Genomic DNA, 26,934 nt, shown 5'->3' with positions numbered 1-26,934 from the left:
ATATAACTTGTGTATATCCAACCTTTAGAAGGACAACTACCTCTAAATAAGGTGTCTACGAAGGAGTTTTATGATTGTATTGGGAGATTGCTGTTGTGAACCCAGGATTCTAATAAAAGGGGGGACCTACGAATAATACACGTTATCACTTAGTACTGTAAATTCAGAAATTATTGCATGCATTTATTATTACGATTTTTTGAAAAATTGACAAATACGCTTGATTCATTATTGTAATGACAGGAACATTTGCATACAGATATATGTATCAGATAATATGAGGCAGGCATAACCTGTGAATGGGGACGAAGTCTGTATGTATTATTTTTTTAATTCAATCACGTTGAGTAAAAGAAACCGAAATACCGTACGTAACGTTCCCGATTTTGATTCTGTTGTTAGGGAATTATAGCTGTGACGTTCTTTAAGTTATGACGTCATATTCGATGTAAACAAAAGAAACGCTTTCATCAGGTAACGTTTTTTCATATCAAACAATTATTAAAATTGAATTTGTATGGAGATCCAATCTTATATTTTACTAGACTGATAAATATAAATTTTTTCATAGTCTCATGCAAACAAGACAGATATCTGCGCAAAAGCGAAGAAAACAGGAACAGGAAGTAGATCTGAAAAAAAGTTAACGATTTTGAGTTCATTAGTAGAATGAAAAATTCGGGAAATTTTCCCGATTTTTTTTTTTTTTTTTTTTTATTTATTTTTCTACCGTAATAGGGGACTTCGTCCCCATATAAGAATGCCAGTTCTTATTATTGCTATACTCACTCAGTCGCATTATTTGCATTAATAAAAACCTCACAATAATTTCTGAATTTACAGCATTTGGCCGCCATACACCTTATCGCTATTTGTCCGCCATTGCTGGATATCACACAGATTCCCGTAAAATGTTGACGTCATAAAACAAAATATCTGACACCACAATCGAAAAGTGATTGTTGTTGACCTTAAAAGTTCAAGGGGCCGGGTCAGCCGGGATTAGCGATAAGGTGTATTACTGCACATCTCACAGGTTCCAGTAAAACTTTGACGTCATAATTCAAAATATCTGACGCCATGATGAAAAAGTGACTGTTGTATGACGTCAATAGTTTAAGAGGGACAGATTCTTGGGTCAGCCAGGAATAGCCATATGATATGAGGTGGGTTAGGAATTGTCCTGATCCCGAAAAATCCCAGGCTTAAAAACACGAAATCCTGAGGTCCCGAATTTCAAAAAATAGAATTCCCAGATCCCGAAAGGGTCAATCCCGAAATCTCGAGCTTATAAACACCCGATCCCGGAGTCCCGATAAAGGTCCTATCCCCCCTCTGATATGGTGTATTGCAATTGTAACAGGAGGGGTTTTATATGCATACGAAAACTTTATTTTTTATTCAGTTCACACATCGCAATACAAACATAAGCATGATAATATAAGCTCTTGAGAATATAAATAAGATAACAATAACATTAAAACACACAACCAGATAAGACATATAAGTGGGTAGTGGAGATACCTTTATGAAGGATAACAGTAAAAATTCTTACCAAAAATGAAATGACGAGTCGATAACAGCAGTTTTTGTTGCATGACGATAAAATGTACACTTTCATTTAGATGTCTTATCAAGCTAATTTTATTCCAAAAGTAACAGTAATGTTAATTATTTGAGACTTGTGACAAATCACAATAAGGATATTTTGATGAATCACTTTAAAATTTTAACCTATTTGATGTCAAAGGTAGTCACAAATGATTGTTTGATGACTGACAGTAAACATTGAAGGGCATTTCTATTCTCACATAAGCAGCACAATTATTTCAAATGCATACATGTAGAAACAGCACAGTACTAGGCATCTTGAAATACATGCAAAGCTTTTTCTGTTTATTAAAGAAATCATGATAAGATTTTTGCCATAGATATAGAAAGAGCAAAGCTTGTGTTTGTAGATTACAAGACGATGATTGTGTGATCTAAAAAGTTTAGAGAATTTGTTTTTACCTGTAAATAGATATAATTGTAATCAACGATAATGTTTACATGGTCGTAAACATTATAATTGTTAAGCCCTATTAAGTATAATCCAGTATCAAGAATTTGACAAGAAACTATAATGCTACAAAAACCTTTTGATGATTAAAAAAGCAATAATTTATAAGGTATGAAAGCTACATGTTGAAAATAGATAAGGTGTTTTTTTGTCATAGTGAGGTGTCTATTTGTCTTGATACTGCAATGTCTTTCTCTTGTGAAAAAATAACATGATAACAGCTGTTTTAAATCGTGATGTAATTTCATTTTAAATTGTTGCTTCACCATATGTATAAGTTATTAAGATAGATAATTTTGATCACAGTCCGTGAATATATCATGAAAAATCACTCTGCATTTATCTGAGAGTGCTGCCTTCTAACTTTGTATGATGCATAATTTATACATATGACAGTTGTTATCCAAGTTGTTATTTTCAATATTGAGTAGAACATTGGCCTAGAGAGTATTATACATCTTATATGATAAGATAATTTTTTTTAGTTTGAGTGATTTCATTGCTCAATTACAATCTTTCATATGCATAATGGTTCATATGCATTAACTTTCTCCTGTGTTTTGCAGATCAATAGATCATGTATTCTGTATACAAACAGACTCACCCACCGACAGGCATAGAACATTGTGTCTACTGTAATTTCTTCAACACATCAGAGAGGAACTTAGTTATAGCAGCTGTCAATCAACTTCATGTTTATAGACTTAACCCAGATACTGAGGTTTGTACCAGATATTGTCAGGGGGAGTGTTGTAGAACATTCAATGTTAATACATTAGAATAGAACTTAGTTATAGCAGCTGGTAATCAAATACTGTGGATTTATTATTTTTATTCCTTGGATACCAATTTTTGTGGGTTTTTTTTGGTACCGATGAATGTTTAATAAATAACACATTTTTCTACATGCTTTGTTTGCAGAGGTTGGCAAACCAACCAAGATGGCCTCCATGGCTAAAAATAGAACATAGGGGTAAACTGTAGATTTAGGCTTATAACTCTGAAAACAAAGCATTTAGAGCAAATCTGAAATTGTTAATCAGGTTAAGATCCATCTGCCCTAAAATTTTCAGATGAATCTGACAACCGGTTGTTGGGTTGCTGCCCCTGAATTGGTAATTTTAAGAAAATTTTGCCCTTCTTAGCTCACCTGGCCCAAAGGGTCAAGTGAGCTTTTATCATCACTTGGTGTTCATCGTCGTCTGTCGTCGTTACCTTTTACAAAAAGATTCTCCTCTGAACTTGGCCACAATCATCATTTCGGTTTCTAGTTTTAAAAAATGTGTACGGTGACCCAGTCAATAGGGGTAAAATATAGTTTTTGGCTTATAACTCTAAAACCAAAGCATTTAGAGCAAATCTGACAAGGGGTTAAGTTGTTTATCAAGTCAATAACTATCAAACTTTACCTGCCCTGAAATTTTCAGATGAATTGGACAACTGGTTGTTGGGTTGCTGCCCCCCAATTGGTAATTTTTAAAGAAATTTTGCCGTTTTTGGTTATTATCTTGAATACTATTATAGATAAGGATAAACTGTAAACAGCAATAATGGTCAGCAAAGTAAGATCTGAAAATAAGTCAACATGACCCAAATGGTCAGTTGACCACTTAAAGAGTTATTGCCCATTATAGTCAATTTTTTAACAATTTTCACTAATTTGGTAAATTTTTGTAAATTTTTACAAAATATTTTCCGCTGTATTTAAAGGGCCAAGTTTATTATAGATAGAGAAAATTGTAAATACCAAGAATGTTCAGTAAAGTAAGATCTACAAACACATCACCATCAGCAAAACACAATTTTGTCATGAATCCACCTGTGTCCTTTGTTTAATATGCACATAGACCAAGGTTAACGACACAGTTTAGTTATAGACTTAACCCAGATACTGAAATTTGAAACTATGCACACAAGAAAACCAAAGGCTTGAATTCTGATGAATCAAAAATCAATTCAGGAACCAATGACTATTATTGAATTACAGGCTTCTGACTTGGATCAGGCACATAATTATAAGGGAACTTGTAAATGAAATAGGATGTAAAACATTCAATGTTAACAGCTATCATTTGGCAATTTGTCATGTTGTTTTGTTTTTCATTGCCTCAAACTATTCTCTCCAACTGAACGTTTTGATTCACCAAAAAAGTATAACACTGTAGCAGGAGTTACCAACATTACTGTTCATGCCTTTGAAAAAAGAATGTACAAACACAGCAAAACAACAAACAACATATGGTCCTGATAAACTGACTAGGAACAGGTAAAACCATTTTAATCTTCCACGTTATTATTTATACATTTGAAGTTGATATTTTTCAGGATGATACTGGAAAGAATGTTACAGAACAAAATCAGGGTAGGTAATACCTACTAGGTATATCAATTATGGCATATAAATTGAATCATATAAATAATATAAAATAAAGATATACATGTATTGAGAGAGAAAAACATAACCACATTCTGATTCTTATGTTTGATTGATTGTTTTAAAACAATAAATCTATTAGCAGGTCAGTTTAGGTATGGCCTCTAACAGTTTTTGTTTAGTTTGGAAGCTGTTTCTAAATTGGAATTGCCTGTCTGTTTGTTGTTTAAAAAATTTGTGATGAGAAGTGTTTTCTGTAGAAATGTTTTGTTCCAAAACACAGTATAATGGCTAAAATTTGTTGAAACTCTTCAAACAAAGCATACATGTTTTAGGTACCTTAACTATTTTAAGAGTCAGCTTTATATAGATATAAATAAAAATAAAATTTTTAAACATGTTGAAATTTTCTTTAAAAAAAATATTGAAAGAGATTGAAATGGAATTTAATATGGGAATAAGAAGATATGGTATGAGTGCCAATGAGACAACTCTCCATCCAAGTCACAATGTTTAAAAAGTTAACAAGTATAGGTCAAGGTACTGCCTTCATATCACATCAAACAGCATGCTATGAAGGGCCAAAAAAATGACTAGTGTAAAACAATTTAAACTGGAAAAGCAAAGGTTTATTTAGGCTTTTAATGAAGTAATGTTGTAAAAAAAGTAGGTATAGTCCAATTGTCAATAAAGTCTTGCCTATCAAGTTATACATTTCATCTATTTGTAGAGACAAGAAAAAAGCAGAAACTGGAATGCTTGGCCACTTTCAGTTTGTTTGGTAACATTATGTCTCTACAGTTTGTTAAGTTACCAGGAGCAAACAGGGATGCACTTTTACTAAGTTTTTCTGACGCAAAGGTAAATATTATCAGACTATTACATGGCATTTTTCATATCGCATGTATTATCAGCCCTAGGTTTCAATATTGGCACAGGAGCCGCATGGCTGGAGGACTGATATTGACTGAGGGCTGATAATACATGCAATATGAAAAATTACATGTTATGATCTTTTTATCAACAATGGAGAAAAAAAACAAAAAGAAGTTCAAAGACCCCAATCTAGTACATTCAATATGAAACCTTTCTATCAATTCATATGCCTCAACATATAAGAAAAACAGCAGTATGATATATTTTAATATGGACGATAAAAAAAATAATTCAACAATTTACATAATGAGCACGGTTTGGAAAAGTCAACATTTGTTAAAGTAACTTTCTAAATAATGTTTGAAACTTTTAAAAATGCATTTATTTTATCATTTGTTTATTGCTGTTTTTTCCATTTTACACAAAATACTTTCCACTATCCAAATAATTGTTTTGTACCCTACTTTGTAATATTTTTTATATAAAACTTATTATTGATGTGTATTTTTCTGAAATTTGCCGAGTATCACTGGAATGCCATGCAATAACATTATGGAAAGGCATGTGAAAAAAGTTGAAGCATGTATTAAACTTTTCATATCAGCCTGCTAAGCACCAATTCGAAAAAAATATGGAATTTACGTATATTTAACGCTATTATCATACAGTAAAAATCATATGTTATTTAGTCTAAGTATATGATAAAATGATTTATCATCCCCTGAGATATGGCATTCACTCTTGGCCATTTGCCTCATGGAATATCGTTTGGGGATGATAAATCATTGTATGACCCTCATCAAAATTCAATAAATGTATAATGTGAAATTAGTGAACTGTGATGGACTTTAAATGTCATGATTTTGGAATTAGCAAACCATGCATGTATTCAGTTCAGCTTTTTTTTTGAAAATATAATTGTCTTGTGAAGATGCAATTCAATTAAATATAGTTAAATGTGTTATATATGTGAGTTTAATTTGGTCATAATTTATCTTAAGTTATCAATGTTATATTCCTCTGTGAATTCATTGTTGTAATTAGCCAATCCTTTTCTATTTCAGTTATCAGTAGTTGAGTATGACCCTAGTACCCATGATCTCCAAACAACATCATTACATTACTTTGAGGAACCTGCATTGAAGGTAATTATATAAAGAACAACAGTTATCATGGTCATTTGCTTTGGATTTTAAGTTTGTGGACTTTAGGCCTTATCAATTATTTTGTATTTAAATTAAAATGTTTAATAAAATAGAGAATGAAATGGGGAATGTGGTAAATCCATTATATTGTAGTCCCTGCCAAAGACACTAGAACTAAATAGATTCATTTTACTAACATCCATCTCTTTATGTTGTTTTAGCCAAATGCATGGATTAGAATGAAAGTCACCACAAAATGATACTTTGTATTCACTTTTGTGATTTTTATCAGAGACTTTCTAGATGAGTCAGAAAAATAGGATGTAGTTATCAGTTTATTTTGTGTGTAATTTATTTCTTTACCATTATGCATTGTGTCAGACCTTTGCAACAACTCTTGAGTAATTTACAAAATTAAAGGAAATTATTTACTCAAAACACCCTCTAAAGAGTACCAATAAAATAAAATCAGCTAGCTATAAGAGAGTGTCTGAAAATATTTCCACATGAAACATATGTTATTTCATGGGTTACCATATAAAAATAATGGTTAACTACTCAAGTCATAACTTCTGGAAATGAATTGGTCTGTCTCAAGTTTACAATATGAAATTAACTTATTTCTCATGTATGTTTTTGTTAGGAAAGGAAACTCTTTTTGGTTCACAGTGAAGTAACATTATTTATAAGAATATGTAGAAAAAGATGCCATATATGTAATTATTTTGTTTTCTCCCTTCAGGATGGATTTGCAGTCACTTACAGCATTCCAGAAATCAGAGTAGATCCTGATGGCCGATGTGCAGCAATGTTAATTTACGGAACAAGACTTGTTATTCTGCCATTCCGTCGAGACGCTGTCATAGAGGACTCTGATATCTCCGGAGGAGGGAAATCACCTATCATGTCATCATATATCATTGATCTCAAAAGTTTTGATGAGAAGATCACCAATGTTAAAGATTTTCAGTTTCTACATGGTTATTATGAACCAACTGTATTTATGTTATATGAACCTTTCCAGACATGGGCTGGGTATGTACACTAGCTGTATTTATGTTATATGAACCTTTCCAGACATTGGCTGGGTATGTACACTAGCTGTATTTATGTTATATGAACCTTTCCAGACATGGGCTGGGTATGTACACTAGCTGTATTTATGTTATATGGGCCATTTTAAAAAAAATGAAGCAAAAGTGTGACATAGGGGGTCCAATTTCAAACTCAATATTTTTCATTTCTTTTTGTCTTACCCTATTACCGATACTTTAAATTTTATAATTCCAAAGTTTCAAGCAGAACGAAACAGACACATTGAATAATCTTAAATTTTAATAACATACATCTCAAAACATTTGAACAGAAACCATACTACTTATAAACAAGTTTGGTAATAAAACAGTCAAGAAAACATCGCTCAAACCTTTTCCAAATGAAAGTCAATAGAATAAGAAAAATTTTAAAACCAAAATTTCCATCTTTTCTGCTAAATCATATAATAACAATCAAATTGAATAGCTTAATTTAAAAAAAATAATAATAACTAGTGATTGAAGTTTTTGCAAATAAAAAGAATCTTAATATATTTCAGTTAAAATAGTAAACTTTGAAAGCCCTGAGTTTTTGTGATCATTTGGAAAAATAAAAATGTCATTTCATTGTACCGTTTTTATGTAATTGTATGTAGAAAAAGCCATCATGATAAATAACACATTTAAGAGGTACATGATAGGAATATAACTTGGTTTCAACATTTCTAACACAAAGAAACTTGTGGGACTTGTCCTTGTGAAATTATGAATTGACAGAAAACGCTTTAAAAAAAGCGTCACACTCCTGACATATATAATGCACTCCCACATCTATGATATAAACATATCACAGTTGTAATAATTTTTTTTCTTCTCTTTGGAATAGCCACTTCTGAAAAATAAAGAAGAAGAAAATATTTAAGTCCTATGTATTCTTTGGTAGATGTTTAAAGACAGTTGTCACACTCCTGACATTTTTGGGTGCCTCTCTTTGGTGTCCATTAAAACAATAAGATGTGTGATTTAGAGCACCAACATACCCTTAATTATAGTGCTAATATACCAATACAAACTTATTTCCCATACTGGCATTATTGGACTTTAAAACATGGTTATAAGGAAGCTTTAATTTTAAAAGTGTCATTTTTTGAAAGACTTTATTTTTTGTACATACCTTCACAATAAAGGTCAGTGATTACTTATCTTAAAATTTTATTGGACAAAATTACAAAAATATTTAAGACTAATATATAGCAACTACCAGAAATATTTCAGTATAGCATAAAAACGATCCACCTTTTTCAATTCTACTTTGAAAATTTTTAAATGTCACGCTAAAAGCGACACACTCCTGACAAAAATGGCCTGTTTTTAAAACATTTCTCTGCAGTGGTTTGAGATATCTTCATGAAACTTGGCATGCAGCTAGCCCTGACTATCCTGCATTTTATAACACCTGTGTTATAATTCTAAACTTAACTTATTTAAAAATATACCACAAAAAGTAAAAAGCTTCATTTTTTTTGAAATGGCCCATATGAACCTTTCCAGACATTGGGTGGGTATGTACACTAGCTGTATTTATGTTATATGAACCTTTCCAGACATGGGCTGGGTATGTACACTAGCTGTATTTATGTTATATGAACCTTTCCAGACATGGGCTGGGTATGTACACTAGCTGTATTTATGTTATATGAACCTTTCCAGACATGGGCTGGGTATGTACTCTACCTAGCTTTATATTAACCTATATATTATTCTAGAATCAGAACGGATATCTAAAACAATCTTGATTTGATAATGTTTAAATAAACTTATTCTGTAATGCAGATCTTCACCAATCAATAAATCAAATACATGTATAGACATTCTACTAGAAAAAAACTCATACACCGATTCTAATATAAGGAGAAAAATCAAAGTTAGATGCTAAGTAGTTTTAAAATTGTTAATGTTTTTAAATTTGACGTCATTTGTATTTTTAGGAGGACAGCAGTCAGAGCAGACACATGTTGTATAGCTGCTATTTCTTTGAATATACAGGAGCGAGTCAATCCTGTTATCTGGTCTATGAACAATCTACCATTTGATTGTTGTAAAGTAATGGCTGTACCTAAACCTATTGGTAAGTTACTATGGTAACACTAAGTTATGTCATAGTAAGTTAACATGAAGTACCTGAACCGCAATGTTGGTAATAAAAAAAGTAATTAGAAAATTAACAACAACAACAAATATATAAAAAAATCAATCAATTACATGATGAAAAGTGACTTGAACATGTTCTCTTGCTTAAAACCACATGTTAATTAGAACCTGAATGATGGATCAAGGGGAGGCAATCTTTTACAATGTGTTATTATTTAGGTATAGGTATGAGAGTTATCTCCCATTGTACACCATTTTTGTTCAAGATTGCATTTAAAACATGACATTTTTTTGTATTTGAATTTAAGATGAGGCAGTCATTATGATTTGTATTGAATTTATTAATTGTAATTATTTTAGGTGGTGTTATGGTAGTGGCAGTTAATTCATTGTTATATCTTAATCAAAGTGTGCCACCTTACGGTGTAGCCCTCAACAGCATTGCATCATCCAGTACATTGTTTCCTTTGAGTAAGTAATTATATTTCATTGTGTGTTACACATAACATTATAATCTTGATACTCTTATTTAGTAAAAGCTGACAATTAGATTTATGTATAATACAAATGAGATAGTTGTCTTTATCACTGTAAAAAAAAAAACTTACTGGCATACATTAAGTCTTTCATTTGCCTGAATAATAATTAGAATTAGATTACAAATATTGTTTAAGCTAAGTTCATAAGTTAGAAAAAAGCATAAAAATTTAATGAGAAAGTCGGTGTTTATGAGATGTAATAGTAAATCCAACTACCATGGAAAATTCTAACTTATCATAATTATTGTGTTTCAATTTCTAATGTTTATACTTTTGTGACCACCGAAATTATTATTTTGATTTAAACAGGGTTTCCTCTGGATCAATTATTTTTTTCGCCACCTCTTTCGCCGAAACAATATATTTTTCGCCACTTTATTATTTTTTTCGCCAAGTAACACAAATATATTTTTCTTTTTAAATTTGTCTTTTTTTCAGCCCCCCCCCTAAATAAGAAGCCAGTTTTTACAATGAAACGACTTTAAAGTACCCTCTCAAATCAATTATCTATATCAAAGTTAAATGATAAAGTTTTAAACCAGAGACCTTTCTTGGTTTTCAACATTTTTCGTCATAACAACAGTTTTCTTTTCTGGGCTATCATTAAAAGAAGGAGAGAAGAAGGATCGAGAGGAAGCGTCAACATTTTGCTTCAAACACGTGCGTCGCAAAGTGGTTAATAAATCTCTTTTGTAACATGTGACGGACGCCATTTATCCATATCATTGTGTCATATAATACAATACAATCAACACCTTTATTAATTAGTCCTTTGATGTCGATACCTATTCAATCAGCTGATTATTGATTTTCTGTCAAAATCTAAACGAGTTCAAGGTTAATTCGGAGTTTTGTCTGATCTGTCCAAGAAACCCCCAAAAAAGTAAATAAACAAGATGGCTGAATATAAAACGTTATATATTTCTTTCGCCAAATTCTTTCGCCAATGACGAATTTTTATCGCCACAATTATTATTTTTTCGCAAATTGCGAAAATGGCGACCGCCAGCGGAAACCCTGGATGTAAACATTTATTGATTTTTCCTCAGGAACACAAGAAGGCATCAGAATAGCTTTAGATTGTTCACAGGCAGCTTTTATGACCAATGATAGACTGGTTCTGTCACTCAAAGGGGGAGAACTGTAAGTAGCTTTAGATTGTTCACAGGCAGCTTTTATGACCAATAATAGACTGGTTCTGTCACTCAAAGGGGGAGAACTGTAAGTAGCTTTAGATTGTTCACAGGCAGCTTTTATGACCAATGATAGACTGGTTTTGTCACTCAAAGGGGGAGAACTGTAAGTAGTAAATAGAAAAATTGAGAACACAGTTCACAATCAAATCCCTCAGGTTGGCCCATTTGAATAGAAATGACAAAGTACATGTTTGTTATGGAAAACAAGGAACATGAGTCAGGCAGATCAGAAATGTAGATAGGAAGTTCATACATTAGTCTATGATTATTGTATGAAAGTTTGATCTGGATAATTTCACTGATGAAGGACGAAATGTAGATGTAATGTGTGGACAAAGTCACAAAGATCATTGTTCACTCCTGTAACACAGGTAGTAAGCTTAAGTAAAAGTATCATCATTTTGAAACTAAGACTAGATTGCTTAGATAAAACTGTATTGTTATGAAATATAATTTACTATAAATGCCTTCCTTTCTTAAGACAGTGTAGGTTTGCTATAATAGCTCTAAATGATAAAGACTTCTGTATTTGCATTTGTTTGCATTTGATCTGAGTGGATGGGATCAAAATAAAAAAAAAATAAAAAAATCTAACTATAAGATTTCTCAATTTTTTTTCAGGATTTATTCCTAATGAGGAAGTTAAAAATTTTTTGCTTTGCTTTTCTTTTTAGATATGTCCTGACATTAGTTGTTGATGGCATGAGAAGTGTAAGAAGTTTCCACTTTGATAAATCAGCTGCTAGCGTCCTTACTACATGTGTAAGTATCATGGAGTATCAATTAAAAAAAAAAAAAAACACAGAATGTCTTTTTTACAAATAATGTGTCTTCATGATTAGACCAGCCAAGCTAGCTAAGAATCTAAATCCTATCAAGCATCAAAATAGGCCTTAAGTAAAGTTTAATCTGGCTTCATTATCTCTTTCCACAAAAAATATTATGAGTAAACATACTTGCCGCAATTTTGCGCCTGTCCCAAGTCAGGAGCCTCTGGCCTTTGTTAGTCTTGTATGATTTTTAATTTTAGTTTCTTGTGTATAATTGGGTGCAGGAGTTTCTCGCTACATGGAAGACCCATTGGTGGCCTTCGACTGTTATCTGCTCTATGGTCGGGTTGTTGTCTCTTTGGCACATTCCCCATTTCCATTCTCAATTTTATTGTCATAGACATTTCAGTTTTTCACTTTTAATCGGATGATTTTTAAGTGAAAATAGTTGCAGATTCAGAGTCATCTCTTATTTCCAAAATCAAAAAGCGAAGATTATGGGATCATGTTTTATCCTTTTTATCCAAAGGGAACCTTTCACTTTATATAAATCTTTATCAGTGAGTTAGTTAAATGTAATTGCATATGATAATCATTTTCCATGAAAGGAAGATATATTACCGCATGAATTCAAAATGTAATGTGATAGAGAGATAAAAAATATGCTAATACAAAATATTACATTTTAAAGTTTTGTTTATATATATTTCAGATGTGTATATGTGAGGAAGGGTTTTTATTTCTTGGATCAAGACTTGGGAATTCTTTGTTGCTTAAATATACAGAGAAGGCACAGGACCAGATAATAGAATTAAGAGAAGAACCAAAAAAGGTAATAATATAATTTATTTACCATTGCTAATAAAATTATACATTCTAAATGTTCTATGAAAATAATACATAAAATAGAGTTTAATATAGTTTTTGAAAAGAGGTAAAAAAAGTCTGTAAATTCATTAATTTTCATGGATTTTGTGGGTAATCCTGAATTTAAAAGTACAAACCTAAATTTGTATGCAGAATTTGTAATCATGAAGTTAATGTGCTAAAGTCAGGCCAGGAAAATTGGTTCTCATGCATATAAATGAATGGACTGTTATATCCTGAAAAACAAAAGCATCTTTTGATAGAAAACAATTTTTAGAAATAATATACAATATTATAATGATTCTATTATACGTTTCAGTACTCAAATAGGAAGATTTTTTTAGGGCAATATTTGTGATTATTGCTTGTTATATATCTCTTCTATCTATGCTTATTTCTGTAAATTTTAGGAAGAACCACCAACTAAGAAAAAGAAAGTAACAGAATCAGAAGTTGGTAAGATGTTCATTACATATGTTGTTTAGTGAAATAGTTTGTAGGTAAAGGTAAAGAGTATATCTAAGATTAAGTTATATAGGACATATTCTCTTCCTTACCATTATATATATAGTCATTGAAAAACGATGGGAAAACACATTCTACAGAACTCTTCACAGAAAATGAAAAGATTTGGAATTTGAATTATAATTAAGAATTGAATGCTGCTTTTTGTAAATTTAATGGGGTGTAAAAGCGTTGACCGAAGTACATTTTGTATGAAGTGCAGAAGCGCTTCATACTAAAAATGTGCTCACGGTCAACGCTTTTACAACCCTATAAAGTTACAAAAAGAAGCATTCAATACTTATAATTACATTTTTTTAGCTAGAATCATGGAAACACGATTTTTATCAAGTTTTCATTTAATTCACCTGTGCACTTTATTGTGGGACCTCGTGTCATCATGAATGATACATTTTATTATCTAATGCAATTGTTTCAGGAATAGCATGTGATGTGCAGTTAGCCAATCAGAATAACTTATTATAATGAAACATACATCTAATGTAATTATTGTATAATTAAACTTCCTTTGGCAAAGAATAGGAGTTTGAGAAAATCTAACAAAATGAAAAGCTAATTTTATATAGTCTATTCAATTTTTATAGCTTCTGATGTATCACAGATTGAAAATTTATACGAGTTAGAAGTTTATGGTAGTGCTGAAAACCCAAAAGGAACAACTATTGCAAATTACTCCTTTGAGGTAAGATACATGATAAATAAGATCACACAGTCAACATGATCTAAATATAACATTTTAACATATTAAGGAGAGTGTAAACATGGATAAACTTTATTTTTTGATTGAAAGGTATTAACCTTTCATGTGGTGGAGGGGGTTAAATTAGTTTATTGAAGAACAAATTTCTCCTACACATCATTAATGTGGATTTTTACAAACTATTTATGCAAAAGATATTTAATTGCATTTTACATGATCATAAAACATGTCCCTCTCAATATAATTCAGATTAACAGTTTTCAAGTTAAGCACAGATTTCCCTTTTAATAGCTGGCTATTTTACATGTTTCATCTTCAAGTAGTTGAATTTAAAATTCAAAATCATATAACATAACATAAACAGATTTATTTGAACTTATCAAATTAGCAATCCAAGTAACAAGTTTTTTTACAATGAGTAAGAAAAAAAAGTTGTTACATAACTTTTACTGTAGGTATGTGATAACATTTGGAACATAGCACCGTGTGCCAATATTGTAATGGGGGAACCAGCTTTCTTGTCAGAGGAATTCAGTGGTACAGATAATCCAGATATAGAACTGGTTACAACATCAGGTTACAGTAAGAATGGTGCCCTGTCTGTCCTACAGAGAACAATCAGGCCCCAGATAGTGACGACCTTTGAACTTCCAGGTTGTATAGACATGTGGACAGTAAAGGGAGAGCTACCCGAGGAAGAAGGGGGAAGTAGGGTAAGTCAGGATTAGTAAATGAGTTTCAAAATTATTTAGGAAGTTTAATATATTTATCTGTGTTGTAGTTATTTGAAAAAAATATTAAACAAAATGTTAAAAAAAGAATAAGACATCATAATTTAAATTTAGCCAATGAAAACAGAAAAAAGAAGATAGCACATTGTTTACTGAGAAATAGATTAACAAGATATTAGTTGGTATTAATAGTAGTAGAAAATAAAACAAATTTTTCAAAAATTATTAGAAAGTTGTTCACTTTTCTGCATATGCTTTGTGGGAACAAAGTATGTTAATGTATGTATGCTGATTTTTGTCAGTAACTGAAACTAGAAAGATACAGAAAAAAAAAATTGGGATTGGAATAAAACAATTGTTGATAGATTCAATGATATATTAATCTTTAATAAATTAAAATTATGTAGTTATCTATAGTAAAGTCAAAAGAAAGCCTAGCAAGTTGGACTTATAAATAAAAAGTTTAATCCACTTTACATGCAAACAATGATATTATATTGTAATGAAATAAGAACTATGATTTCAGACGAGTATTGAAGGAGAAACACCAAACACAGAACAGGAAGACAAAGATTCTGTCAAGGACGGTCATGCTTTCTTAATCCTCAGTCGTGAAGACTCCAGTATGGTAAGATAATCCTCCATCATGCTTTCTTAATCCTCAGTCGTGAAGACTCCAGTATGGTAAGATAATCCTCAGCATTATTATACCCCATGCAACAAAGTTGCAGAGGGTATAATGTTTTTGACCCATCCGTCCGTCTATTAGTCCGTCAGTCCTGTCATCGCAGCTCCTCTGAAACCACACAACAGAATTTCATGAAACCTTTTTAGATAATAAGGACATACTATTTAGATGTGCATATCGATAGGAAATTATGATTCAGGTTTTTTTCTAGGAGTTACACCCCCTTGAACTTATTTTTTCGTAATATACTACTGCAACAGTTTGTCATCACAACTCCTCTGAAACCACACAACAGAATTTCATGAAACTTTGTAGATAATAGGGACATACTATGTAAATGTGCATATCATCAGAAATTATGATTCAGGTTTTTTCTAGGAGTTACACCCCTTTGAATTTATTTGAAAAAGAATTATTATAAATTGTATGTTCTCCATGTGTGTAAAGACAATATTAAAGATAAATTTATACTTGCGCCTCAAAAGTTAAAATAAAACTGTTTGTGCTTTATTTATAGATTTTACAGACCGGTCAAGAGATTATGGAATTAGATCACAGTGGATTCAGTACTCAAACAGCTACAATCTTTGCTGGAAACATTGGTGACGACAAATACATCATACAAGTGTCTCCATCTGGTGTTAGACTGTTAGAGGGAGGTAATAAACTATATTTTCAAAATGATTGGGAGAAAATGCGAGATTTTTATTTACAGATTCAAGGCAAATTGGACACTTACTTTTCATTCAAGAGGTCATTTGACTATGAAAATTATTTAAAGCACCCCCCAAAAACATTTGTTAACAAAATACAGACTCAGCAATCACTGTTTAAGAATAGAAACTGGCAGACATGAATGATTTATCAATGTATGTGGTAAATATGAAATATTACCTCGACTTGAGAGGATATTTTTATATTGCAATTCAAATTCTATTTAAAATGACATGAACTTTCTTCTGGAATGCCCTCTTGACAATAACCCCAGAAGATATATAACTGATTATATCAAAAAATACCACAGTTGGGTTAATTTAAACAGAAATGATCTTTTTACATGGATCATGAGTAATGAAGATAGCAGTTTTTTATCTATTTTATGTGCATACCTTGATAAGACCTGCAACTTAGAAAATCAGAAAATTAGTTAAATACTCTAATATTTATCAAAATTATCTCCCCTTGACCACTGACCCTTTCCTCATGCATTTGAACTATTATTTTATGTTTCTTTAATCACTCTGTAATGTTTATGTCATGTTGTTATTAATGTTATGCTCTTATTTTTATTTTGTGGGGTACTAAACAGATCAATCTCAGAGTGTTTTCTCCACAAATTTCATAAAGCATCCTGGTAAACAGGAAATTTTTTAAAACCATCTTGTTTCTAGAGATTTATAATATCACATCCATAACCATGTATTGTTTGTACTCTACTTACAGTAAAACAGCTACAGTACCTGACTGTAGAACAGACATCAACTATTTGTCACTGTAGTGTATCTGATCCTTATGCACTGTTAATGACAGAGGCAGGCATGATTTTCTTGTTGACCTTAAAACAAGATGCAGTTAGTGGGAACAGTCGTCTCTCAATGACCAAGCCCTTACTTCCCCAGGTATTTAAACAGATTATTTTTTTAAAACAGCAGTAGAAACTTAAACATCTCAATGTGATCATGCCTTTTCTTTGACAAATGAATTTTAAAAAAGGTAATCAACCACTATTTGATAAAGAGATAATATTTATTTTATGAGTTTTATTTTTCAGAAGGATGGAATCTATTGATATAAAAATTAATTTGGCCTGATCGATTTTGAATACTGTAATTCAGAAATTATTGCATGCATTTATTATTCAGATTTTTGAAGAATAGTCATAAATGTGAGATTATTCCTATCATTAGATAAATCATGTTAAGATCAAAACGTGTTAAAAAATCCAAATCAAAGGTTTTCACTTCTTATCTTTCAGCACTCAAAGATTTTAACATTGTGTACTTATAAAGATAGAAGTGGTTTATTTAGAACCAAACCTGTCAATGAAAATGAGGTGCCAGCTCCAGTGGAGACAAAACCTAATAGAAGTTCCATTGAAAAGGTCTATAATATGGATTCCAGGTAAAAAAAGAAGCCTTTAAAAGTTTGGGAAACAATGTTAATTAACTTATATTACAGATTACAAATGTGTCGAGGTTTGTGATTGGATAACAACACAGAGATGTCAGTATATATTCAGGAAACTGCCGGGGTATATACGACGTTTTTGTCCCCAATTGGAACCTCAAAAACGTCATCATAACACCGGTTACTATATGACGTAGTCAAAAGCTATCAGACTGTCAGAGGCTCACAGAGGGAAAATAATGACGTGCTTCAGTAAATAATACATTTTTTGAAACAAAATCGCGCAATTTACACTTTTAATACTTAAATTTAATGTTAAAAGTGTTATTATAAATTATTACATACACGATAAAATTATGTTCACAGCAAATTAGAAAATCCTTCACGTATGCCGAACATATCAGGGTGGGTTTTTCAATATATTTATGTGTTGTCAACAAATACCTGCACTGGAAAATAACATTAAGTCAGGGGTAATCCGTAATATATGTGTAATTCAGGTCTCAGAAAGTGTATATCGGCTCAGGGAATATAAACTCTAAGCCGGGAATGTCACAGTATATAACCTGTCTGAGAACTGAATAACATATAATATTTTTTCTCTCTATTTATTTTCATAAGTAGAAAAGTTTTATGATTATGAACAGTCAGAAATATCAATTTGGATCTTTTCTAATATGAGTGCATAAAAAGTTAGAAAATAACAATTAAAAATGGCTAAAAAATCGACTTAAAAGGGATATAGGCTAAAAAAAGAAGTACACATAAAAAACTTTTGGTTTACAGTAGAAGTTATATTATGGCACCATCTTGCTAGGATACCTGAGAGCAAGTTTTTGATAACAAGAATCTAGAGATGAAATGCCTTCAATTATAGTGAAAGTAAGACACACATACAAATATTTTCTGATATATGGAAGGGAAGACACTTACATCAAAAAGTCAGTTTATCATTTATATTACAGCAATGTTGATGATGAAGATGAGTTATTGTATGGTGACACAGATACATCAGTTTTTTCTTCATCAATGGATACCTCACAGACAGAGGTCAAAAGGTAGGTCAAGTTATTGTATGGTGACACAGATACATCAGTTTTTTCTTCATCAATGGATACATCACAGACAGAGGTCAAAAGGTTAGGCGAATTCTTAATGAATTTTATTGACAGATTTAATTATTTTGTTGCAAGGCATAGCTTTGTCCCTGTTTTCTTCTTCAAATGGTCCAATGCCAGTCAACCCAATTTGCCCAATTTACCTATAGATGTAAAATGTCCTGAATATGCATGAAATATTTCCATCAAGATGTAAAGCTAACAACAATCAATCAACCATCATCATTTGATATTTATATTAAATTATAGATATAAAAACTTTGAAATCCTTAGAAAATATTTTTCTTTAAAATCTTACAACTTAGCATTTAGATTATGAACTTTTAAATTAAAATTTGTTCATATAACTTTGCCTAATGAATTTTCTTTAATGTAATATAAACTACTGTTGTATATTATTTCATTAATTTTTGTTTTAATCTTAATTTCAGTCCAACAAAGTCTTCTCGTCTCCAGAATGATGTAAAGCCAACATACTGGGCCTTAGTTTGTAGAGAAAATGGTGTTTTAGAGGTAATATTTTATACATATTTACTTCATTCTGATGAAAAGTCTGAAATTTTAAGTTTAAAAATAGAAATTGATAAAGATGATGACCAATATCTAAGAACTGGTTAGACTGATTTGAATAATTATAACAACTGACTGATTACTTTAGCATGATACATACAATATAGGATAAGGAGATTTTGTATGATTGCAAATTAGACAACTATCCTCTATATGATTTAAAATTAACAAATTTCTATTACTTCCATCACTATGATAATACACTATGGAATTGACAATTCATCTTTTGAATAAATAGTAAATATGTTTGTCTTTATTTTCAGATATACAGTATGCCAGACTTTAAGTTATCTTATTATGTTAAGAATTTCCCTATGGGCCAGAAGATCTTGGTAGACAGTGTTCAGGTTAAAGACAAACTCAGGTAAGATTTACGTAGAACCCCAGTAATTGCAGATAATTTTTGTACCAGAGATATACTCTGGAGTTTTGATTGGAATTTGAAGACATGATAATACAGCAGTAATTGAAAAGAATATATTAAATAAACTATGTTACAGGTATTTATTATATACTTAGTAGTAAATACAGATAAATTGTATGTGTAATACAATCATTGGCAAGCGTGCTGTATCAGCCATCCGTGATGATATCGATATCAGCACGGTTGCAAAAGCTATATCACACCTTTAATCTGTATGACGTCACGTCATCGATTGCAGTCACTGTTGCAAAGGCTTTCAAATCCCTAATCTGTATGACGTCATGTCAAACCTATAATCTGTATGACGTCATGTTACATAAAAAACATCTACTTGAGGTATATGTATATAATAAAGTGTATATGATATGGCTTTTTCAATATCACATTGGTATCAACCCGAGACACCAATATAATCCCAAGAGCTCTGCTCGAGGGATTATATTGGTTGAGGGTTGATATGACGTCATATATAAGTAAGAGATGATCTATATCTGAAGATCACCATGGAGGATGTAAAATCATTGGTAGAATATTCTGTTTACAAATCCTGTCTTAAAATAGTGATTAACATTTCTGTCTATGTGACCATACTATTAATTTTGTATGTTGACTGAGAGTTGTCCTGCAATTGATTGCTTGTGAGATAGGGTTCAGATAACACTTCTATTTTAGAAAGATAGCCTTGACAGTTATAAAAAATAATTACCAATTTTAGGAAATAATGACTTAAAATTTTATAAATGACAGGGTAAAATGAAAAATGCCTTCTGATATGACTATAATTGATTCTCAGCAATCAGTATAACCATTATGTTTGCATCTGTATTTACAGTACAGGGTCATCATCCTTTGCAGACAGAAGTGATAAATTACTTGGAGAGATACCAGCATTAAAAGAAATTTTAATGGTTGGTTTGGGCTATCGTAAAACAAGACCTTATTTAATGGTAGGTATATCTCCTTTTGTATCAGAATAGGTCTAAAGTATTATTGAATGGCCATGTAATTCAAATTATTGGTAAAATTTGTGCCAAAATATCATTTATTTGTATTGATTGGTTGATATTTATGGAGGTGTTTATTGGGACTTATTGACACATATCTGCTGTGAGACAGATGGTGTTTTCTACTGATCAGAACCAAAGTAAGGAAAAATGGAAAAATGGATATTGTTGAAACTTTAAAGTTGTAGAATACTACTTGAGGATGAAAAAGGGAATGAAATCAAGGGCTTTCCTGTAAAAAGGGGAGATAATAGAATTCACTTTATGAAAACCTAGTACTGCAATATGTTGTAATAGTCTTTTTGTTAATGCAACACCTTTTTCATGGCTAGACTACACAGATGTAGAAAATAGAAGAAATCAGCTTACTTGGTTTCTAAGTATCTCAATTAGTTGACATTGCCTGCAGTTTAAATGATCTAAAAACAAGGAGATGTGGTATGATTGCCAATGTCAGAATATATAGCTTGCTGTTAACAAATATAAAATATTCACACAAAGTAGATTAACTATTCAGGGTTTAAACAAGTTTTGACTTTGATTAAATGACATCTATGTTGTACAGAAGTGAAGACCATTTTATATATTTTTTTGATTTTAGGCCAGAATTGAAGATGACTTTTACATGTATGAAGCATTTCCATACTTCCAAGCTTCAATAGATAACCATCTAAAGTTACGATTTAAAAAAGTGCAGCATAATCTGATAATGAAAGATAGGAAATCCAGAAAGAAACGTATAGAAGACGAAGGGCTTCCTGACGAGACGATAAGACAACAAAGAGTTGCTAGGCTCAGATATTTTGAAGATGTCGCAGGTTACAGTGGGGTAAGATAGAACTATTTTGTTGAGTCTGCAACATTTATTTTTCAGAAGCAAGACTTAGGGATCCAAGAATCTGTTGCCTGTGTTGCCAACATTTTGGTTCAGTCTTTTGTTAAATTTTTGTAGGCATCAATAAATATGTTGAATTTTATGGAATTTTATGAACTTTAGACAAAAAGTTACTGGACTTATATCACTCATCTTACTGCCAATAAAAAACAAAGAATATCTCCAGAAGATTTTTGTTAAGAAAAATACATGATAATTTTATATTACCAAAGCACAGAGAGAGAATTAAAAAAAAATATGATTTGTTTAAATTTATTGTTAATTCTTTAGCATACTTCTGTGATGCAAAAATTCATTTTGTGTATATTTTTAATTACAGGTATTTGTGTGTGGACCTTACCCCCACTGGATCTTCATGACGACACGAGGAAGTCTACGAATACATCCCATGATTATAGACGGACCTATCACATGTTTCTCATCATTCCATAATGTCAACTGTCCTAAAGGTTTCCTCTACTTTAACAAACTGGTAAATAAAGGGTCCAAGTTCAGATAAACTTATGTTGAAATAACAACTTAGAGAGACAGGCTATAAAATGTCAAGGTCGTTTTCTCTCAGACACAGGTCATATATAGAACACACTAGATTTTAAACTGGTATATTGAAGCCTTCTGATATCCATCAATCAATTAAAGAAAATGTATATAGACAAACATACAAAAGAAATCATGACAGTTCTGTTATTATGGCTGATTCAGATTGAAAAACATGTGAAGCTTTAATTTAATCAATTTTAGGTAGTGACATTTCCTCCTTTTTTTGGAGGAAAAGATGAAAAATGAAAAAAAGTTCAATTCTACAAAAATATGCCTCCCCTTTCCCTCCCATACCATGGAATCTGGAACAGCCCTATTAGGATATTGAATAATAAACAAAATTACAAGCGAAGGATGGTTAAAAAATCTGTGTCAAAAATGATCATAGTTACTGAACCCAAACTAAGAATTCTAAACTGGCTGATATGAAATAAAGCTATCTTACTGTTACAGTATTCTAAAGACGTAATGTTTCTATGATTGCAGGGAGAGTTGAGAATCACTGTATTACCAACACATTTGACATATGATGCACCATGGGCAGTGAGGAAAATACCTTTGAGATGCACCCCACATTTTGTAGCTTACCATCCAGACAGTAAGGTAATGTGTTAATATACTTAATTTAGTTATAATTCTTAGTGTAATTAGCTTTGTTTATAAAAAAAAGAAGATGTGGTATGATAACCAATGAGACAACTCCCCACAAGAGACCAAATGACACAGGAATTAACAACTATAGGTCACTGTATGGCCTTCAACAATGAGCAAAGCCCATACCGCATAGTCAGCTATAAAAGGCCACAAAATGACAAATGTAAAACAATTCAAACGACTATTACCAGTCCAATCTTACATGATTTATTCTAAAGTCATATAAACAAAAAGTTTATTATGTGTAAAAGTCTGACATAGTTATCCTGTTTAGAACTCCCTGAACCTGATTGTGATTGGTAGTGACTCCTATGTACAAAAAGTTAATAAAAGACTCTTTAAAACAAACTTGTAAGAAAGAAAGAATATCAGGTATTATCAAAAAAGCAAGTTTAATATTTTTTTTTTATGTAAAGCAAATTTGATATGTTATAACTGATTATGTTTTTCTTACTAGACATACGCAGTTGTCACCAGTACTCCAGAAAACTGTAACAAACTTCCAAAAACAACATCTGAAGAAAGAGACTGGGATACATTAGAAAAAGGTTTGTAAAAGTCATAGTAATATTGTGCCTATGGTTTATAACTTCTTAATAAAAAGCAATTTATATGATTAATAATAAAATGATTTTATTATAGCAACTGAGTAAACAATGTCTAAAAAAGAAAATCTGGAGACTGCGTATAGAAAAACAAAAACATAAAAAAATTGGAAACTATCTAATATAACTTTTTGTTACTGGGCTGGTTCAAGCTGCTTAAAATTCAGTTAAGAATATTAGTTATAGAATTACATTCTGACCTATTTTACAGATGAGAGATTTATCTACCCTCAGTTAAATACCTACGCCTTACAATTATACAGTCCTACATCCTGGGAAGTCGTACCTAACACCAGGTGAGTTATTATTGTTAAATGGTGTTACAATTTTATTTCAAATGTTGTCTTTAAAGCTCATTTTTCATGATGTTTTATCAGAGCAAGTTGGTAAAAAATGAGGAGTGCTAGATTTCTTTTTTTTTTTTATTTGAAATTTTAATAATGAGATGGCCATTTTATTTTTAGTGTTTAATTACACCTTTCCCACTTTAGCAACATTCAGGTAATATTATCTCCTTGAATTTTTTTCTAATCACCTTTTTAAAGGGGAAGAAAAAAATAAGAGGTCAAAATGCATTGTGTAGCTGTTCATTTTATGAGTCCTAGACTTTGGTTTTTTTAATCAAAATATATGATTGAGATTTATTTTTGTAACATTACAGTGTAGTCCTTCAGGAATGGGAAGTATGTACCACCATGAAGAATGTTCTGCTGAGGTCAGAGGAAAATGTACATGGTTTCAAATCATTCCTATGTATGGGAACAACTCTATCCCTAGGGGAGGAGAATATCTCTAGAGGCAGGGTAAGTGTCCATGGTGTTGACTGCCTCAGTGGTCTTGTAGTAGCTTGTTCACCTCAAGTGCATCAGGTTGTGAGTTAGAAACCTAACCAGGTGGAAGTTTGAACCAGACTTTGAAATTGATATTTGCTGCTTTTCCACTTAGCAAGCAGCATTATGGTGTAAGATCAAAGACTGTTTTGTTCGGAGTCAGAAATATGTGTCCATGTAGGGTGACATGTCTTCAAATAGACTGCTGCCTTGTGAACTAGCATGTATAAAAATTTTGAAAGCCTGCAAATTCAAGTTAAACATTTTTAATTATTAACTCCAATTGAAAGAATTTTATGTATTACTAAATTGTTTATGACATGTATTTTATTCATAATAAATTTTACTTGATATTATTTATAGATGAATAATATGCTGTTTTTGTCCTGGTTTCAGATTTTAATACTGGATGTTATAGAAGTTGTACCAGAACCAGGAATGCCTCTCACTAAACACAAAATTAAGGTAAATGGCTAATTCATTTTAAAAAGTTGATTATTTTAGAGTAACCAGATTTCATTTTTGGGATATTACCTTGAGTAAGGTGAAATATAAAGAAAGGTTAAAGATGTCTGCTTAAATTGAAATCATTCATGGAACTTTATTCATTGCTCTCCTACGCATGTATAACAAAAAGTGAAAAATGTATTACTCAGTTTTAGATAATTTTATGTCTGTATACATATACCATAAATTTGTAGTTGATATGTCCTATTCTTATTTTACAACACAAGGCATAAATGATTCACACAAATGTAATTTGATAATTTATTAGGATCAAATATTGCTGCATTAAGTAAACAACAATCAGTGTTATAGTAATGAATATCATTACAGTCAATCCTTGAACAATTCATAGTCAAATATTATATTTAGATATTAAAGACTGATTCCCTGTTCTATTTCAGGTTCTATATGATAAGGAACAGAAGGGACCAGTAACAGCTCTAGCACAGATTCAGGGATTTCTACTTACAGCAATAGGTCAAAAGGTAAATTTTGTAATGTGGTCAATACATTTTTGTTAATTTGCTAATCCCATAGTTTTTATCTACACTTAAAGTAAGATTTGTTATACAACTAGTTATATTTAATGATTCCAGATTCCATAATGTACAAAACACATTCATGTTTAACCCTGCCATATCTAATGTGCCTGTCTAGCCAGGAGCCTATAATGCAACGGTTGTCATTGGTTTTTTATTGTTTTGGCACAATTCATTAATCATTTTTATAATTATGTGTTAAATTAATAACCTCTAAGAATAAGTTTATGCAAAGAATCAATGAGTTTGGATGTATCGTATCTAAATTTATGGGCTCTATAAACATTGTCACTGTGATAATTCTTGTATATTTCAGCTTTATATCTGGCAGTTAAAAGACAATGATCTGATTGGCGTGGCCTTCATTGACACATTCACTTACATCAACACATTGAGTACAGTTAAAAATATCATCTTAGCAGGGGACATCATCAAAAGTATCGCTTTATATAGATATCAGGAGGAACTTAAAGTTCTGTCTCTCGTCAGCAGGGTAAGTGTCAAAGTTATAAACATCATCTTAGCAGGGGACATCATCAAGAGTATCGCTTTATATAGATATCAGGAGGAACTTAAAGTTCTGTCTCTCGTCAGCAGGGTAAGTGTCAAAGTTATAAACATCATCTTAGCAGGGGACATCATCAAAAGTATCGCTTTATATAGATATCAGGAGGAACTTAAAGTTCTGTCTCTCGTCAGCAGGGTAAGTGTCAAAGTTATAAATATCATCTTAGCAGGGGACATCATCAAAAGTATCGCTTTATATAGATATCAGGAAGAACTTAAAGTTCTGTCTCTCGTCAGCAGGGTAAGTGTCAAAGTTATAAACATCATCTTAGCAGGGGACATCATCAAAAGTATTGTCTTATATAGATATCAGGGGAATTTTACAAAATCTTGTGTGGAGTTTCTCAGAATCCAAAATACTAATATGATGTATTTTAGCAGTAAAAAAGACAAATAAAAGAGGTGGTATTAGATGTAGAAACAATTAATCTACAATTTCATTAAAGTGAAAGTCATATTATATATGATATAATTAGATCTGTAAATATTGAGTGAATATAGACAAGTCATTAATCATATTGGATAGATATGTACCCAAAATTCAATTTGACTATGTATTTAGATAACTTTACTCTTTGTATTATTCATCTTGTGTCTTTCAGAGCTTGTTCAATTCAATAATCTTTATCAATATTTTCTTGTCCTAACAGTGTATATATTCTGTGTTCTTCACTATCCATGACAGTTTGAATGCAAGCCATTCAGTTAGTCCTGAATGAACCTTTGGTAGTCACAATGTTAAAATAAATAAACTGACATCTACATGTATATAATTTACAGGATATAAAGCCTTTAGAAACTTATACAGCAGAGTATATGGTGGATAATACACAGCTATGTTTTCTAGGTAAGTTCCTAGCCATAACATCTTTTGAAATCTGAATTATCTCTCCTTG

General features: G+C 31.3%; 1 protein-coding gene across 4 annotated transcripts in view; it reads left to right on the top strand.

Moving 5' to 3' along the window:
* Positions 1–26,934, top strand: part of LOC139522731 (cleavage and polyadenylation specificity factor subunit 1-like) — a 32,264-nt gene that overhangs the window by 245 nt on the left and 5,085 nt on the right. Inside the window, exons 2-32 of one of the 4 annotated variants that reach the window (XM_071316232.1) lie at positions 2,629–2,783; positions 4,388–4,424; positions 5,167–5,297; positions 6,377–6,457; positions 7,200–7,492; positions 9,480–9,619; positions 10,003–10,113; positions 11,231–11,324; positions 12,052–12,139; positions 12,860–12,979; positions 13,425–13,470; positions 14,124–14,221; positions 14,695–14,952; positions 15,497–15,598; positions 16,176–16,317; positions 17,102–17,277; positions 17,634–17,779; positions 18,751–18,843; positions 19,335–19,416; positions 19,737–19,837; positions 20,730–20,844; positions 21,503–21,730; positions 22,116–22,268; positions 22,823–22,939; positions 23,448–23,538; positions 23,807–23,891; positions 24,257–24,398; positions 24,822–24,890; positions 25,334–25,417; positions 25,788–25,964; positions 26,819–26,885. In XM_071316232.1, the coding sequence (XP_071172333.1) occupies positions 2,640–2,783; positions 4,388–4,424; positions 5,167–5,297; positions 6,377–6,457; positions 7,200–7,492; positions 9,480–9,619; positions 10,003–10,113; positions 11,231–11,324; positions 12,052–12,139; positions 12,860–12,979; positions 13,425–13,470; positions 14,124–14,221; positions 14,695–14,952; positions 15,497–15,598; positions 16,176–16,317; positions 17,102–17,277; positions 17,634–17,779; positions 18,751–18,843; positions 19,335–19,416; positions 19,737–19,837; positions 20,730–20,844; positions 21,503–21,730; positions 22,116–22,268; positions 22,823–22,939; positions 23,448–23,538; positions 23,807–23,891; positions 24,257–24,398; positions 24,822–24,890; positions 25,334–25,417; positions 25,788–25,964; positions 26,819–26,885 (3,811 nt within the window). In that variant the 5' untranslated portion in view covers positions 2,629–2,639. Of the gene's footprint in view, positions 1–2,628; positions 2,784–3,939; positions 3,958–4,386; positions 4,425–5,166; positions 5,298–6,376; positions 6,458–7,199; positions 7,493–9,135; positions 9,213–9,479; positions 9,620–10,002; positions 10,114–11,230; positions 11,325–12,051; positions 12,140–12,859; positions 12,980–13,424; positions 13,471–14,123; positions 14,222–14,694; positions 14,953–15,496; positions 15,599–16,175; positions 16,318–17,101; positions 17,278–17,633; positions 17,780–18,750; positions 18,844–19,334; positions 19,417–19,736; positions 19,838–20,729; positions 20,845–21,502; positions 21,731–22,115; positions 22,269–22,822; positions 22,940–23,447; positions 23,539–23,806; positions 23,892–24,256; positions 24,399–24,821; positions 24,891–25,333; positions 25,418–25,787; positions 26,070–26,818; positions 26,886–26,934 lie in introns of those variants that run through there. The other 3 variants (XM_071316230.1, XM_071316233.1, XM_071316234.1) reach the window with 3 other exon arrangements.

Source organism: Mytilus edulis, chromosome 5 (genome assembly GCF_963676685.1).
Source record: "Mytilus edulis chromosome 5, xbMytEdul2.2, whole genome shotgun sequence".
Classification (NCBI taxonomy): Eukaryota; Metazoa; Mollusca; class Bivalvia; order Mytilida; family Mytilidae; genus Mytilus; species Mytilus edulis.
The sequence above is the reverse complement of the archived record's forward strand: the minus strand, read 5'-3'. Positions and strand labels throughout refer to the sequence as shown.